Source organism: Pezoporus occidentalis, unplaced genomic scaffold (assembly GCF_034315485.1).
Source record: "Pezoporus occidentalis ecotype Australia unplaced genomic scaffold, CSIRO_AGI_Poc_V1 ctg18, whole genome shotgun sequence".
NCBI classification, from domain to species: domain Eukaryota; kingdom Metazoa; phylum Chordata; class Aves; order Psittaciformes; family Psittacidae; genus Pezoporus; species Pezoporus occidentalis.
Window position 1 is genome coordinate 6429943 of NW_026913640.1, and position 18562 is coordinate 6448504.

An 18562-nucleotide genomic window follows, 5' to 3' on the forward strand; every position below is an offset into this window, starting at 1 on the left:
GAAGTTAGATTCAAAGCTATGAAAATTATCTGAGTGAAGCCATCTAATATCTTGGGTCCTCCATATGATGTTTTTCTTGGCAGGGTAAGAGATCACAGATGGAATATTAATGGGATTGTTTGTGTGCCATTGTGGTGTCTGAGCTATTGAATATTTTTGTAAAGGATGTTGCTTGATGAACTTCTACTGACTCTTGTGGGAAAGTAGATGATGACCATAATTTTGTAGAAGATTATCCATTTGTATGACTCGGAGTTAAATTGAAGCTTCCAGGAGCTTTGTGAGGAATTTTGTTGGGAAAGGTTTTGAAAAATTCAAGTTTCCTCTATGGTATGTGCAGAAATAGTTTAATACTAGACTATTTCCCAGCTATCGTTCATACACACTCCTGTTTTCACCAGGCTCTGAGAATGTTAAACTATTTTGGCATTCCTGTCAGAGGAATCCTGCGTCAAATGTTTTATAACTAGTTCAGGCTGAAGTTTGTCAAAGTTGTGCTTGTTCTATATTTGAGAGGGAATATAGGACACTGTTGTAGCTTTCAATCTTTCTTTGGGGAATTGCTTCAAAGTGGTAATCCATTGGGATTTATGAGATTAAGTTAGCATTTATCAGTGTTAACTGGTATTGGAGTCCTTAGGTGGTGTGTGCTTTTGTGTATCTCTTTGATCACCATGTGACACAGGTTGAGTGCTGCAATAATACTGAGCAATAGCTATTGATGAGCCTTATTTTTTTGTTGTTAAATTTTGATCTTATGGAAAAGAGTAAATTGAAGGTGGGCAGCTGGGATCTGATCTTCTGTTTGCTGAGTGGTTTTGTGTGTACTGGTTGAATTTGAGGAGAGTTGTCCATTCAAAGTATTCAAGACTTCCTAAACCAAGAGACGCTAGTAGTGTTTCTTTTGATAAGTGAAGCACTTACAGTTGGAGTCTTCAGTTTTCAAAGGTTATCTTGGCTTTGGACCTAAGGAATGTCCTTATTTTCTATTCTTCTTGTGAAGCTAAGGAATTAATAGACTCTTAAAATTGGATTTTAGAAATTCCCAGATGCATCTCTGCATAGTACTGTTGTTGGTGAGCTAGCAAACAACCTTACTGCTAATGTTTCTACTTTTGGCTTTATGAGAAACTTACACATGATGGATTTCCATATGGATCTGCATAGTTGGTCTCTTTGCACATTATTGAGGTATTTTGGTAAATAGGTTTCTTTTCTAGGAGCTCATTTTAGTCTAATTTCTGTCTGGCTCTTCTGCCATAACCTCATAGCTCATAGGTTCCAATATTACTGTTCCTTCAGATACACTCATCTTCTGAGACACGGATTCCAAGTCTTTCATGACTCAGAACCTAATCACACATTCCTGCTTTTCTAGTCCTTTATTCTCACCTTTTCCAAAAGAAGCTATAGAAAAAAAAAGGAAGAGACAAGATCACATTATTGCACAGGAGTGCCTAACCATGTGAACACAAGATGGGGAGCAGAAAAGGAGTAGGTTAGTCACAAGCTGAATGTGAGTTAAGTGTTATGCTATGGCAAAAAAAGCCCAAAAGGCAAAGAATCAAGTATGGCACAGGACTATAGCCTACTTCGTGCAACACGTACTGCCTCATCTGTTGCCCTGTGTAGCTGGGTGCTCAGACTGATGTCCATACTGCTGTCAAGTTTGATTTTTATTTTTTTGGCATTGTGACACAAGTTTAAGGTACAAGAAAGCCAGGGTACTTTTGTGGATGCTCTTAAAAACATCCTTGTTGTTGAGAAAGCATGCAAATGCTTGAATGAAGACTTTTGTGAGTTGAACATAATGTTCATGTTATTGTAGAGTTGGTCGTATTATTGATTGTATTAGGCCATACATATCCCCATATTAATAACTGGACATTTCCAGATCTCCTCATATTTTGAATTTCCATGTAATTGGCCATAAACCATAGCTTTTGGATCAGTTTTATGTAAGCAGGTGGCACATTTCACTTAGCAAACACTGTTGTGTTTGAATTTGTATTTGTGTCCACAATCTTAACTCTGAAAGTACACGGAAGCAGTCAAAGAACCTGCTGTTAGATCAGTTATAGGAAGTCACATAAAAAGGGGGAACAGAGGAACCTGACCAGCAAATTCTGCAGGTGGCTCTATGTACACACAGTCATCTTCACTAGGCTTTGTGGCAGGGTAGTTTGCAACATTGCTTAAAGCTAGGACTTCAGAAGTTTCCTGTCTGCTTTCAGAAACTCAAATAGTTTGCTTTCCTAGTAGCTTGGTGCAAAACTTGTAAGATTGGCATTAGCCAGTATCTGTTCTGGACATAGTGATACTTCTTCCTTGGTTTCAAGAGAGGTTTTAAGGCTAGCACTTGCACATGTGCTATGTGTTGTGGAAAGTACTTCAGTGACTTCTGTCCAGCAAGTGTTGCACTAAATACTCTTATCATGTTTCACTAGCTTTGGTTTAAACATCAGTTTGTCTTGCCTTCGTGTTCATTATCCCTATTCTCTTGTAAATTTGCTTCTGCCAGATGTCCTTACAGATCCCTCAGGTACAACAACTAGAGAGGTTGAAGTGAGACTTCACTGTGCATGTGGTGAAGCTTCTAAGTTCCAATTAAGATACGGTGGAAATTTTTCATGAAGTAGGGCTGGCGAAAGTGTTATCTTGAATGGGGTTATGTGGTGAAGTCCTTGCCTTTCTGAAGTCCTTCTTGGAGGACTTCGTTAAATGCTGGGGGAGGCAGGGGGCATGGCTGGTATTTTGACTTGAAACCCCTTTTTCAGCACAGTAAAAGAACTGTTACATGTAATAACAGTAACTGATATATTCACATTATCCATATGTAGGAAGGAAAAAACGGAAGTCATGAAGTAAATCATTTGATTGGTAAAATAGATTGAGCTGGTGCTTCAGTGTACTTCAGAACAGTGAGTTAGCACATTGTGTAATTTAAATCATCTCACAGATGCAGTTGGGAAATCAATTAAAGGATGATGGAAGAAATTAACTTGGAAAAATCTTTAGACTTCTGTAGAATCATAGAATGGTTAGGGTTGGAAAGGACCTTAAGATCATCTAGTTGCAACCCCCCTTCCGTGGGCAGGGACACCTTACGCTAAATCATGTCGCCCAAGGCCTCGTCCAACCTGGCCTTGAACACTGCCAGGGATGGAGCATTCACAACCTCCCTGGGCAACCCATTCCAGTGCCTCACCACCCTAACAGGAAAGAATTTCCTTCTTATATCCAATCTAAACTTCCCCTGTTTAAGTTTTAACCCGTTACCCCTTGTCCTGTCACTACAGTCTCTAATGAAGAGTCCCTCCCCAGCATCCCTATAGGCCCCCTTCAGATACTGGAAGGCTGCTATGAGGTCTCCACGCAGCCTTCTCTTCTCCAGGATGAACAGCCCCAACTTCCTCAGCCCGTCTTCATACAGGAGGTGCTCCAGTCCCCTGATCATCCTCGTGGCCCTTCTCTGGACTTGTTCCAGAGTAGCTAGCAGTACTTTTTTGATTCATGATGAATATAGCAACAAGTAGGATATGCAGTTGACTTGGCTTACAGTTAAAATTAATATAAGTGTTAGTTAATATCTTTAACTGTGGGACCTTGTTCTGTGAGGAACATCTTGGCTCTTCTGAGATAGAGGAAAGGCTATGTAAGAAAGGTGCATGAAATATAGATGCCTAAGAAGGCCATAACACAAAGCAGATTTAGGTTTAATGAGTGTGTGTGTCTTGGGTCACAAATTCAAGGGTGAGTATCTCTTCAGCTAAGGAGCCCTTCTTGTCTGTGTGATGTTACTTGCCCCTTAGTTTTCTTCCAAGACCTTTTTCCTTGTGTACCATGTATCACTCTACTTAGAATGAAACATGAGTGTAATTGCTGCCCAAATGAGGCTTTATTTTAATCCTGCTATCATCTCAGTGACTTTGTGAACCTTTCCAGGGAGCAGTAGGATAGAAAAGGGAAGAGGGGGTTTCGAGTTCACTATCTTGTAGTAATTGTCCAATTCTTCTCTGGGTATTGGCTTGTAAGATAAATTCAGGGAAGGCTGTTATCCTACTGAAGTTCTTTGCACCCAAAGTTTTTGCAAATCCTACTGACTTTTTTCCTTGGCAAGTATCTGACACTCTTGTTCTGTGCTAGATAACATATTGCCTTACACACTACATTTCTTGCTGTAGCACTGAAACTTCCCAAGCTATTTTGGGAGGGAATGGGTTTTATGTTGTGCTGCTGTTGAAAAACAACAACAAAAACCCCAAACCAAATAAACCCAAACACCCAAAGGTGTGCATGTACGCATAAACACACAAAAAAAACCCTTATAGTCTTGTACTAGCCTGTGTAGTAATGTTATGACAGAATGAGGATTCAACTCTTGTTTTCAGTGAAGTCAGCAGAGCTCTGATTGCATTGACTTCCACATTCACTCTAAGCATCATGTGAAAATTATTAGGTTTTGTTGTGTTAGACTACAAAGTAACAGCCTGAGAAATCCCCAAATTTGTTAGTTTTGTTATTTAAATACAAAGTTGGGCATAGCAGGGTATTTTTGTGGTGCTTTAGAAAGTGAGAATATACAAATATGCTGTTAAAAGGTTTGTTGAAGATCCTGAGAGTGCAGTCAAGAGAAGACCACACAAACTGCTTCAGGATGCTTGTATTTTTTGCCTGTCAACAGATTATATTTTGCTATGGTGATTTCTAATAGTGTCTGAATAATGTTACTCAGTGTTCTGAGCGCGCACACACAACAATAAAATCCAAAAGCTTGTTTTAGGACACTAACTCAAGTAAGTGCTCTGCTCAAGGTTTTTATTTGTGGTTGTGATTTCTTCAAATGGAGGTGGGAAAGCAAACAGGAAAAGCAGGCGGGGTAGGTTTATTATGGAATATACCACCATGTCCTTTTGAATTTAACTCAAGCATAGAGACCATAACATTAACTCTTAAATGCATTTGTGAGAGGCAGAATTATTCATATATTTAGAATCGACTCCCCCAACTGTGTAAAATGTGCAAAAGGAGAATAAAAATGAAGGAACGCCTAATTTCCTTAGCGTCGTCAGTTTGATCTCTGGTTGACTTCTTGCATCTAATTGATCTCTTTTTTTAATGTTTGTGCTCTGAAGTCTTGATTCACTTGATCTTGTATGAGTTCTTAAGCCCTTGTGAAGGCTTGATTGAACTGATAATGTTGCTCTTATTCAACAGGTAGCTTAAACGTGCACATCCTTTCTTGGTTAATGAAGTGTCCATGTTTATTTGAATAGACCACTGAATCAGGGCTGCTAAACCAATGGCCTTTTCAGTTGATTTACCTTCTGACCTTCAAGTAAAACAGTATCTGTATTTTCAGTACTTGGTGGAAGTTTATCTGATAAGCCATTACAATAAGGTCTGATTAGCAGGCATCTCTCCAGGTTTCCCCAGAGCAGCTGGACGCTCTGTGTGTCTAAATGTCTTGAGGGAGGGAAAATCAAGTTGCTTATGGGTAAGCAAAGTGCTTGTGATATTTTTCTCTGTACTACTCCACTTTTTGTCAGAACTCCTGACAAACTATCAATTTACTCTTGATGGGTACTCAGTAAAAAATGGCTGGGGTATTCCACCAGTCTGAGTTTATCGAGATACTTACTTAGGACTACTGTTGATTTCTACTCCATCACATCTTTTCTAGTAAAAGATTCATTTATTCTTGCTTGATGTGACTGAAAGAAGAAACCTACCCCTTGATGTCAAATGCAGAGTGAAAGCTAGGTATCAGAGTAGAAATTTCTACTCTGATTATCAGTAGTGAGTTGCCCACTGAAGGATCTAGGTTCCTCATAGTTTCCAAACGTTTGTTCCTCTGCTTACTTAGGAAGTCTTTACCCAGTGAGATTTAAGCCTAGTTTTTGTCTAGTTGCACTGGCCTACAGGAGTAATAGTTTGGTTTTTCTTTTTTGAAACAGCGTTTGTAAATAGTTGGAAGAAACAGAAATAATTTGTGCTCTTACTGTATAAGATATTAGCTTGTAAGTTAGACATGCATGTGGACAAGTATATTGCGCCTTACAAAGTGCTGTTTAAATGAGGTGCCTGATTTGTAAATCTTGATTTCTAGCTTTCTGGGCTATTAATCCTGTAACTAATTCTGTGACATCCTGTATGTAAGATGAGTAAATTCAGTGACCAGAATTGGATGAAGCTTATGCCCAGCCATGGTGATGAGCTATGGAGAAACTAGTGATGTCATCTGATGATGAAACATTGTATTTTGTAAGTCTTCTGTTGCCATTTCTGCTGAAGTGCCAGAAGGGGTAGATAGGGAATAAGGGTGGGGATTTTCTCCCCTGGTTTCACATAGTCAGAGAAGCTTTCCATATTGTGGATGGATTCTGGAGGACAGGGGGCAATTCTGCATTTGAGAGAAAGAAAAGAATTTGAGCAAGACTGAGAAGAAGCAGTAAAGAAATATAAAAATAGTTACTCCAAGACTGCAGGCACAAGGTTTCTTGGATTGAATTTTTTGATGACATTACCCAAACTATATATCCCTTACACCAACCTTGGGACTTCTGCAAATGTTGTTGCTGCATAGTACTGTTGAACTAGATAAAGCATCTTTCTTCCCCCAGGACATGCCCTTGTTTTCCTGGCATCAGTCTATAATGGTTTAAGCAGTCATCTACTTTGTGTTGGATTTTCAGGTGCAGTGTAAATAAAGCATTGCATGAAGTCATAAATCCAATCCCTCACAGTTTAACAGGGAAGCAGGGAATGATGTAGTCATTCTTATAATGAAGAAACTATGAAATGTAATCTGTGTCTGAAATGGCTTAATTGTGTGTCATGTTCATTAACTTAATCTGTAAATTTGCCTCCAGTTTGGGGCTAGTTTCTTAGTGAATCAGTGAGTTTGTTTTGACTACCTTACTGATGAGTGGGGTGAGAGAAAACAAGTTGCAAAGCAACTTCCCCTTCTTTCTCCCTTTTTTTGTGAAAGTTATTCTTGCTACCTGATCCTCCTCTTCTGTTCATAATGCTGTCTTTGCTGTTATGTTCTCAACTTCTTCACCAGCCAAAATTAATTTAATCTCCAATGTTTCTTGAAGCTTCCCGTTTTGCCTATGTACTGTTCTGCATTCTGCTTTACTCCAGAGCAGAGGTTACCATTCTCCCCTTGGTAGCATTCTGATCCATTTCCCACAGTTCCTGATGGTAACTGGGGATCAAGGGCTCTCCCATAGCAGGCCCTGCTCTTGGATCAGGAGGTCCCTGATCCAGGCATGGGGACCCAGAGGGTCTTCTGTTTCTGCTGATATATGCTTGCTGTGTTTCTGCTCTCACTCCCCGCTGGTTGCTTTTGGCTGTGGCTGTGGACTGGTTTGAATGGATTGCAGCTATCTTTGACTTTTATTTTACTGGCTTTGTCAAAACTGATTTAGGCAAACTTTAGAAGTTTACGCTGCAAATGGCTGAAAGTGCTTCCATGTTTAGTGGTTTTGTGACACATTTTAGATTTGAACATATTTATCAAGTTTTGTATGAGAAATGTGATTCAGGGCAAGCAAAAATCTGTACTCTTGGTCTTGCTGCTTGGTGTACTGTAGTGTCTGGCTGTTTGGGCAGAAGTCAAGTTCACTCAGTATTATGCATGGAAGACATCTTAAATATTAAGTAATTTGGAAGCTAGTGGTTTTTTTTTTATGAAACAAAGTGATTTTTACTTGTAGAAATAAAAAGATAAGAAAGTAATCCTTTACTGTGATCTCATGTTTAAAAATCATGGGCGTAATCCTGTATAGAAATACTTGTAAAAAAATTTGTGGAACTGTGGTTGTTGGGAGGCTGGAAAGCACCAACAGGCTGTATAACAGCTGAGCAGCTGTAACTGTATTGGTGCTTGGCCCTTAGCAAATGTGAGATACCTTGCATTAGTGTGGTCTTAGTGAAGTATAGTAATAAGAAAAAAAAAAAAAGAAGGAGGTAGGAGGGAGGACAATGGGAGAGGCCTTCTACTGTAAGCCAGAAGCACTGGCTCCTCATTCTGGAGGGTGAAGAGTAGCTCTCGGTCTCCAGTAGTTTGACATACTGAATTGATTTGCCTCAGCTTCTCACAGCACTGTAGTAGTGCCCAGGTTGGGTGTCCTGGGTGTCTGTGGCAAGGTGCTGGGGGCTGCAGGGCTCTTGGTGAGGAGATGTTGAGGCTGCCCCATGCCAGACAGAGTTCTGCAGCACACAGCTGAGCCCCTCAGCCAAGATCATGACCCCGCTGTAAAGTGTGCTTAAGAAAGGGTAAAACACTACCCAGGTGATGAGGAGTTGAGGGAAAAAATGTGAGAAACTCCTTTAAGTTTTCCATTACTTCATTTACAGAAGAAGACCCACCTTGGTGTGACTTTTTTGTTTGGAGGGCACAGAAACACCTTGTGGTATCTTAGATCATGAAACTAAGAAGTCCTGATATTAGGAATCTCTTTGTCTTGTTTTTTTCTCTCATCCCTTCCTGTTATGGATGGATGCTGGAGAAATCACTGAAGAAAGTATTTTAGGAAGATAAAGAGTTGTGGTCAATGGCTCAATCTCCAGCTGGAGACCAGTAACAAGTGGTGTCCCTCAGGGATCGGTGCTGGGACCGGTCTTGTTCGACATCTTTGTCGCTGACGTGGACAGTGGGATTGAGTGCGCCCTCAGCAAGTTTGCCAATGACACCAAGCTGTGTGGTTCGGTTGATACGGTGGAGGGAAGGAATGCCATCCAGAGGGACCTCGACATGCTTGTGAGGTGGGCTGATGCCAACCTCATGAAGTTTAACCATGCCAAGTGCAAGGTCCTACAGCTGGGTAGGAGCAATCCCAGGCACAGCTACAGGTTGGGCAGAGAAGAGATTCAGAGCAGCCCTGTGGAGAAGGACTTGGGGGTGTTGGTTGATGAGAAAATGAACATGAGCCAGCTTCAGTGTGTGCTCGCAGCCCAGAAAGCCAACCGTATCCTAGGCTGCATCAAAAGGAGCATGACCAGCAGATCGAAGGAGGTGATCCTGCCCCTCTACTCTGCTCTTGTGAGACCTCACTTGGAGTATTGTGTGCAGTTCTGGTGTCCTCAACATAAAAAGGACATGGAACTGTTGGAACAAGTCCAGAGGAGGCCACGAGGATGATCAGGGGACTGGAGCACCTCCCGTATGAAGACAGGCTGAGAAAGTTGGGGCTGTTCAGCCTGGAGAAGAGAAGGCTGCGTGGAGACCTCATAGCAGCCTTCCAGTACCTGAAGGGGGCCTGTAGGGATGCTGGGGAGGGACTCTTCATTAGGGACTGTAGTGATAGGACAAGGGGTAATGGGTTAAAACTTCAACAGGGGAAGTTTAGATTGGATATAAGGAAGAAATTCTTTCCTGTTAGAGTGGTGAGGCACTGGAATGGGTTGCCCAGGGAGGTTGTGAATGCTCCATCCCTGGCAGTGTTCAAGGCCAGGTTGGACGAAGTCTTGGGTGATATGGTTTAGTGTGAGGTGTCCCTGCCCATGGCAGGGGGGTTGGAACTTGATGATCTTAAGGTCCTTTCCAATCCTAACCATTCTATGATTCTGTTTTAGTAGTGTGGTATGGCACTAGAGCTTTTTGGCTCAGATGTCTTTGTGGAAGAGATACAACTTTAAATACATCTTTTTGTCATTTTTGTAAGGGGGCATTCATGTGTGCAGGTTTCTGTGCATCTGTGGTGGTTTCCTCAGCCACAGCCAAAACCCTAACTCCTGTTCTCTGTCAAATGTAGAGAGAGAAATCCAGACTCTACATCACTGCTGGCCTTCACTGAGGTTATTTGCTCCTCATGACCAGTAGATGTGTAGTCCTGAGTCACTACTTGAGCTACCTTAGTGGTTTTAGGTTTGTTTTGATTTAGTTTTTTTTTTTTTGATTTTTTGTTTGTTTGTTTTTTGTTAATTTGCTTGTTTTTTGGGGGGTTTGTGTGGTGTTTTTTTTAATTTGTTTTTTGTTTGTTTTTTTTAAAATGTCTGTTAAACTGGATGCACTGCATGGTGGAAAAGGAGCAGTATTTGAAAGGAGAGAAGGAAAACTTGGTAATAAGAGCTGAAAAGCGGGAGGGGGGGAGACGTTTGGGCTCTTAGATACACACGTTTTCTTTCTTTTTGTGGGTTGTTTTTGGTTTGCTTTTTTTTTGGTTGGTTGTTTTTTGTTTGAGTGGAGAGAACACTAGAGTGGAAACTGGGTGAGGATTTATTAAACTGGAAACGAGTTATTTTTGTGTATGGCACAGATACCATTTCCTGAAAAAACGGGAAAACTGGAAAAAATACACAATCCAGCAGTTAATGATCATTTGTCACTTAAAAGCAATGTTTGACTAGCTCTGAGGTCTTTGCTTTTCATGTTCTGCCATCTTATGTCCCGTATGTCAAGAGTTTCTCTGTCAAAAAGCGCACGTACATTTCAGATCATGACCAGCTTCTTGAACCATTTAGCAGTGGTTAACTCAGCTGGAACTGATGGATAAACTGACCTGCATGGGAATGGAACAGGCTGCTTTAAGTGTGAGTTTCACTGTGGTAGAAAGGTTGAAATATTTGGGATGACAGTGAAACATAAACACTTGATTTATTTTTACTTTTATTTTTCCTAGCAGTAGCTGTCAGTGAATATGTTTTTAGGGCAGGAAATACTGTTTGAATACACAGCAGTACTTTGAGTGGTGTCAAAAGCCATGAAAGACATTGGATTATACCTGCCCTGCAGCTGAAAAGGATGTATCGTGACTACTGTGGTCACATATGTCATGCAGGTATATGCAGTGGAGATGCCAAAATCTGCACTGAAACAAGGCATGTGTTCCTAGGCAGGCAGGTGCAGCTCTTGCTGATTTGTGACACAAACTGTCTGCACGAGGTCCTGGTAAAATGCTAACTTGTGTCAGTGATAGTTTGTGTGCGTGTATACTGTGCTCCATTATACAGTCCAGAGATGCCATGCTATGGTTTGTATGCAGCTTTCTTATATTAAGAAGAAATATGATTTCTTTCTGTTTATTCTTCAGGCAACAAGAGCCTCTCTGACTCAACATTGTACCAGTCTGGGGGAGTCGCTGGGCAAGGAAAATGATATTGCTCTGATTATTGATGGCCACACACTGAAGTATGCCCTTTCATTTGAGGTCAGGCAGAGCTTTCTGGACTTGGCACTCTCCTGTAAAGCAGTCATTTGTTGCAGGTAAGAAATTATGGGACTTTTTCTGATGACAAAATGGGCAGAAAGCCTGAGAAAAATTCAGTCTGTTAACTTTCCTTGTGCTACTGTTTTGCAGTTGTATTTATCTTTATATATGTGCGCACTGGAATAAAAATATTGTGTGGCAAAAGCAATTGCAGTCCATGCATTTGAAGCAGTTGAACCCATTGGCTTTTCCCATCTCTTACTAATGTCTTTTCATGTGTTGGGACTCTAGGACTTGGTACTGCAGGGAGCTGTACTGGGGCTAATGCTGGTCAGTATCTTCATTAATGACCCAATGATTAGATGGAGTATGCTCTCAGAATGTTTACAGATGATACAAAACTGTGAGGAATGGTTGCTATACCATATAGCTGTGCTGCTGTTCTGAAGGACCTTGACAGGCTGAAGAATTGAGCAGAGGGAAATCTCATGAAGCTCAAGAAAATGAAATGCAAAGTGCTGTGCCTGGGGAGTTACAGGCCAGTGCACCAGTGAACCCTGGGATTTGTCAGGCTAGAAAACAGCTTTGTCCAGAAGGATCGTGGGGTCCTGGTGGACAAGATGACCGTGGGTCAGCAATCCACCCTGTCAGCAAGAAAAACAAAAGGCCAACAGTATCCTGGAATACAGTATGAAGAGCATTGACAGCAGGTTGAGGGATGTGATCCTTCTTCCCCACTCAGCACTGGTGAGGAAGATTATTAAGGGACTAGAGTGTCTTTCATACAAGGGGAGGCTGAGGGAGCTGGGTGTGTTCAACCTAAAGGAGAGAAGGCTCTTAGCAATTTGTATAACTATGTAATAGGAGTGAATCAAGATGAGGGAGCCCAGCTCTTTTCTGTAGTGTTCAGTGACAGGACAAGATGCAACAAACAAATTAAAACACATGAATGTCTGTCTGAACACAGCCACCCCACTGTTTTATTAGGGAGGGAGAGGGCATGAGGTGCTAGAGCTGGGGTCTTGATTGTACAGCTGTTTCATGGGGAGTGAGCAAGGATTTTACAAGAGGGAGCTCACACAATTTCAGTCATCTTCTCTTGAATGGAACAGGCCTGATACAGTCTGGTTTCTTATATTAAGGAAGTTGGTGTTCTCTGTGCAGTTACCTTGGGCTTGGAGAGCATCAAGTGCCCAGGAAGGGAACTGACCTTGTGTTGTAGACTTATGCTTTGTATTTGTGGGGAAGATAACAAACATTACATAAATAGAAAGCTCTTGCTTCCAATATACTCTCATAGTGCTTTGGTAGTTAGTTAATTTCCAAGGCAGTTAGTTAATTTCTCCAAGATTTGATGAGCTATGTCAAAGACCTGTGAAGGTGAAACAAATCATAAATTTCAAATAATTAAAATTATACTACAATAATACATGTAATTAACTGAAGAGAATGGTCCTGTTTTGCAAAGAGATGTGTAACACTGGACACTTCCTCTCGTTATTTCTTGAGTGAGCCAACAGCAGTTGTAATTATTAGTGCATTAGCAAATTGAGGAACAATGTGGAAAAAATATTGAAAATTGTAAATCAAAGAGGGAAGGATGATGTAATTTTATAGGCTTAAAAAGAGGAGTAAAAATAACCGAGTTTTAAATCCCCAGGGAAAAAGAGGAATGCCTTTAATAACCTTTAAGGCTTTGCAGGAGCCTTCCATTTACTTGCCAGGTGCTTGATACTGAAGAAAGAAAAACATTTTTTTTCTACTCTGGGTTGTTTTTAATAGTACTTTGTGTGTCAAATAAGACAGTACGCTTAAACTTCACAGGAAAAAGGATTTAAAATATAATTGGTGTAGCAAAAGGAAATTTCAAATTAAATAGAGTTAGTCTTCAAACATGTTAATTGGGAGGGGGATTTGGGTCGTTGGCTTAGTGGTGTGATGTTTAACCACTTCTAGGAGGAGTTATGTTGCTCTTCTCACCACAGCATAAATTTGTGGGACTTTTTATTTCATAAAGTTACTACAACATTTTAATCTCTAGGAGTTTTAGCTGCATTTGCCATTCAAATTTTTTCTTTTTCTACTGAAGATATACTACAAATTCATTTGCTGGGCATTAGGCATAAACTGTAGTTGAACTTCATTCTCAGGGGTAATCTCTTGAAATGAAACTATAGTAAACTTGGCCCCATTTTGCATTAAGATGGAAAGATTGTATCTTCTGTTGCGGTTAGTCTTCCACTGTGTTACAGTATCTTTAACAGGCCACTGCCGCAGTGGAGAAAAATCCGTGCCTAGGGAGACTTGAAGCTTGCAAAATCAAACAATTCAAGAAAAAAGCCTTGTTTGTTAAATTATTTTTTCTAGAGGCTGACAGATCTTATTCTCCTGCCTCACACTGACTGGGATGTCACTATGTTAAGAGCAAGCAAATCTTGCTTTTCAGGGGAAGTGAATGGTGTTTGGAAGGCAGTTGAACTTATGACTTCGTTTGAGATCTGAGCTGTTGATTGCCTGTCTGTTTTTCACATGTTCCTTTGAAAGACCTGTATTGATGTTTTGTGAGAACAGCAAAATGTTAATGCTTAGGTAGAAGTGAGATTATATTTTTTAATAACAAAATGGACTTCTATCATTCATCTATTGCTTATACCTCTTAGAAAGCTGGTTTGTACAGCAGATTGCTGTGTTTTGCTTTGAATGTAAAAGTAGCAGGGAAGTATGTAACTGGCATGTTACCGCAGCATATTTAATTCTCTATTGAAGAGCCTGTCTTGAATTTAAGTACTTGTATTGAAATATGTGGTGTTTCAGAAATATTTTTCTATGACACAGTGCACTTTGGGAATGATTTTGTTGTTGAATAAAACTTTTCTGCAGGTGACAGTGACTCTGCCTTTGAGTTTAATACTTCATTAACAAGATTTGCATCAGGAAGAAGCTGTTCACTGGCATTTTATAGATAATTCCAAGAAACTTATAAGTTCTTCAGTACATATAATTAATTATTGGACAACAGAAGTAGTCCTTCCCTTAATTTCTGTCACAGATTTAAGCACAATGAAGCAAGCATCTCCAGAGAAATGTGTGGCATGAGGCTGGGACTACATCCTTCATTGGGCTGCCTCAGGGTGGTGTTTTGTTCTTTTGGTTGTATTACTGGCCATTTCTGCAATACTGCTTGAGGTGATGGTGTTGGGATGTTGTTTGGGTGGAGCATTATTCTTTTTGACACGTTTGTCTTCAGAGCAAGAAAAACTGAGCTTTTATACTTAAATCTGCAGCCCTTTTCAACCAAGTGCACAGTGAGTTGATGCTCCCTATTTGGCTATTTGATAGCAAGTTCTGAAGAGTTGCATGTACAGGGAAATTTTGTGGGTCTGTCCTGTCCTCCACTGATGCTTCACTGGATCTGATTACATGTGCTGTGCTTAAAGGCAATGAAGTTGTTTTTACCATCTTCTCTTTTCTTCGTGCATGAGACAATCCCTATTTCAACACATCTTCCCTTCATTATGTGTGTGTTTTTTTTTTTTTTGATGCAGTATTCATCTACTTCTGCTGCTCCTCTTGTGCTGGTTGAAATCAGTATAGCCATGGGGTATTCAGTGAAGCTACAACTTCATCAGCATGCAGTCTGCTCTATTAGTAAAGTATATCACAGTGTCTGTTTTGAGCAATTTCTTTTTCCTGAGGTTTTATCTTGTTGATGGGTTTTAGTTCGTGACAATGTTCAGGCAGCAGGAACACGAAGAAAAATGTCTCAATTGCTGTACAGTATCAGCTTTTCTCCCCTGCTTCTACCGAATGTCCTGTGGTGCAGCATGAACAGAAATTGAGGAAATCTAGCAACAGTAATTTCTATGGGCTGTCACAGGGGTGCTTGCTATTTCATGGCTACTGTGTCAGCATAATTTTGCTAGCTTTTAGGTATGGAAGGTATGCAGTTGTGCAGTGCCGGAACATTGACTGCAGGACTTCTGCCCAACCTCACCAACTGACTTCATTAGGTCATAGTGGCACAAACTTCTTTCAGTGCTTTAAGCAGTAGTGGAGCTGTAGTGATAATGGTTGGGAACTAAGGAAAGAAGTAAAGTTAGAAAATGCAACTTTAAACAACCTTCCAAAAATATCAACCCCCCTGACTATTTTCCCTCTTATGTTGCTATTTCAAATAGTATGCAGAGTGGGTTGTGTGAGGACATGAGCCATGAACATTTCTCTGAGAACAGACACTAAGTGTTCTGGAATGAACATACCCATTGACTAGAGTCCATCTGCCCTAGTGTTGAAAAGGAAGGGATTTGACAAACTGAAAGCAGAAGGTGGGAGAAGAGAAGGAAAAAAGCAGCCTGTGAAGAGTATCTGTTGCTAATTGTTTGTGTCACTTCATCAGCTGGGTAATGAGAAGAGAGATGAGGAGATGAGAAAAGTTGTCTCTCTACTCTGAGTTGTAAGGTTTCCACAGCTTATGCTTCTTTTGTTCCATCATCATTTGGAGGAGACATTAATAATATAGCTCACAAAATGAACATCTGGAATACCTCTTAAATATTTATGCCACTAAGACTCGTGTTGTTGCTGGTGTTAGTATTTGACAAGGTGTGCTGTAGTTGAGAATGTATTTATTAATCAAAATACGGTCTTGTTGGCTTTCATTAGGAAAGATCTCGAATCTTTTGACAGAAAATTGCAACACAATTCTGTTTAAGAGTATGCAAACCAATTCTAACATTAATTGGTCCCAAAGAAAATTATGGCTGTGTTACATCTTCCTGTATGTACATCTTGTGTTTTCCCTCATCTGTCACCTACTAAATTATCAATGCTCATTCTCCTGTTCTATTTCTGACAACTCATGGCAGCAATATTCATCTCATGACTTTGAAAAACCATAAGGGAGGAATAATTCTGGCAGCTTTAATGTTTGTAGATAATTGAAGTGGGAGTAATGTTTGGGTTTGCAGCATGATGTGCTCTCTGCACTCTTGAATAAAGAATACTCACAGATGTTTAGAAATGATTGCCTAAACTGTCCAGTGTGTATGTAGGTATGTGTAAAGCTCTCTTGGGACTTATGATTACTTCTCTTAGAAGCTTATTGGCTGGTTTGCAAGAAGTAAGTGAACTTGCATAATGCCACCAATTTTGTGTTGGACAGCCATTATGGGTAAACTTTAGGAGAAGGCTGGTCTTGTAAGTTATTGGTAATTATCTTGTCCTCTGAGTGGCAGTGAGTTTCTGCTGAATGCTCTGGCTTCTGTTTGTTCTTGTGAAGCAGTGTCCTGAGCTATGACAGTTCCTGAGCTCACTCTTATAGTTCATATTATTCAAATACATACCTAGGATTTAAAGGGGAAATTACTGTTAATTCCAGTCATTTGTCTGGTCAGCTGAGAACCCAAAAGGCAAAGACTTGACTCTAATCCTAGGTACATTAATGTTTCTCCAAAAGGTTGCTGTATCAATTAAATATATAAACCAAGGTAAAAATCCCAGATTCTGAGGTAGTCCTTTTGCAAGGAAATACATACTTATCAAGTCAGAGACATCTGTGAATCACTTGTTCACTTTCCTAGAATTATTTTTTTTATACTAAAAAAGTGCTTAAGGATACTGTTTTACTGGTATTGTTAGGTTTTTTAATTGGCAGGGCTGAAGCGTGTTTCACTCTTTCCCCTAGGGAATTATTCAATTGCCTAACAGTCTGAACTTAAAATGATTCCTGCTATGTGGCCAAAACACTTACTTTGCTTAACTTCACCACCTTACTATGACCGTGACTATACTTAGAATTACTTTTCCTTTTCTTGTGTATTTGAGATGAGGAAGGAATTCAAAGTAAACTGGAAGTTGAATTGCTAATCCGGTTTCCATTGTTATTAACAATTTGGAAAAAAGTTTGCTTTTTTTGAACATATTAAAGAAAAATAGTTAATTCGTGGTTTTGGAACTTCAGATCAGGCAGCTGGTTTGGTCTTGGATTTGTTTTTATATTGGATGAGCAATTGAGTGACTTCTCATGCCCATAACTGTGATTATGAATTAAAAATTTATTCCCTAAATGTTCTACTACATTCACCTGAACGCTCTATTTCTGTAACCATCGCTACTATGAAATTCACTTACCAGCATGTATTTGGGAAGAGTTGGCAGAAAGGAATAAATACCTCTAAAATCAACTGATTTGTTGTTTTTCTTTGGAAACAATTTTGTTGAAAAAATATGCTATGTCCCCATTGGAAATGAATTGTTTTCTTTTCCAGATGCTGTTTACCCTAGCTGTTTTTTTAAACGTTCGCTTGTTGCTTTTTTGCATTGCAAGCCCCCTATTTAGGTGACCAAACTCTTAGTATTTCACTTGATGTATTTCATAAAATGCAAGTGAAATTTCTGTCTTGAGCAGTGGTGTGATAGCTGTCACCAACAGTTCCAAATGGTATCAGTTTCTTCCCCATACTACAGTACTTTGTCCCAGTTGCTACCAGTTTTTTAGTTTCTGAGCAGGAGCAGCTAGCAATGCTATGTTCAATGCTACACTTTCCAAATTGGAAAATAAACATTCCATAGATACTCCACATGAGAAAATGCTGTGCTGCTGGAACATACACTGTTTTAGAAGAAAGATAAAGCTGTGGTTTGGAATACCTTCTGTTCCAGGAGAAATTCATATTCCTGGTATATTTTTGTTTCCATAAATGTTAGTGTGTTAACCCCTATATTCTGGTCAAGTTCCAACTTGAACAATTACTTTTTTCTCACTGAAATTCTCGTACCTTCTCTATTGAATATAATATTCTTCACTTCCTATTCAAAGCTGTTCTGTGGGTGTCGGTGTGATAGCTAACAGTTGCCAGGTCTTAACCCAGAGGTACTATGACAAGGTCATGCTTGTGAAACCCAGCTGTAATTATTGGTGAACCTCGGTTTTAGCCTTCTATCTGATAAAAGTAATTTTGGAAACACAAATGTTACCACCAGTGTTTTAAAATAAAATGCATACAGCTCTTTTCTGGGGGAGGGGTGTTTGGTGACTGTTTTCTTGCATTTTTTTTTTTTTTTTTTTTTTTTTTTTTGGAGATGGTGCATATTGACCCCAGGCTTATCCAAGTCCTTCCAGTTTGCCAGTGCGGTTGTAAATGAATTTTATAGCAGCCATTGGCAAAATGCTTTTGCTCTTTGAAGGTGAAACAGTGGGCACAGGTTGCCCAGCAAAGCTGTGGGTGCCGCATCCCTGGCAGTGTCCAAGGCCAGGTTGGATGGGGCTTAGAGCAACCTGGTCTAGTGGAAGGTGTCCCTGCCCATGGCAGGTGGGTTCAAACCAGATGATCTTTAAGGTCCCTTCCAACCCAAACTGTTCTGTAGATCTATGAAAATGGCTTGTGTCTTACCTGTGGTATGGATTT

The 18562-nt window shown here is 40.0% G+C and overlaps 1 protein-coding gene across 4 annotated transcripts in view; it reads left to right on the forward strand.

The window, feature by feature from the left end:
* ATP8A2 (ATPase phospholipid transporting 8A2) overlaps positions 1–18562 on the forward strand; it is a 325549-nt gene that overhangs the window by 115051 nt on the left and 191936 nt on the right. For all 4 annotated transcript variants that reach the window (XM_062615166.1, XM_062615167.1, XM_062615168.1 and 1 more), the window contains one exon: positions 11040–11212. In XM_062615166.1, the coding sequence (XP_062471150.1) occupies positions 11040–11212 (173 nt within the window). The remainder of the gene's footprint in view (positions 1–11039; positions 11213–18562) is intronic.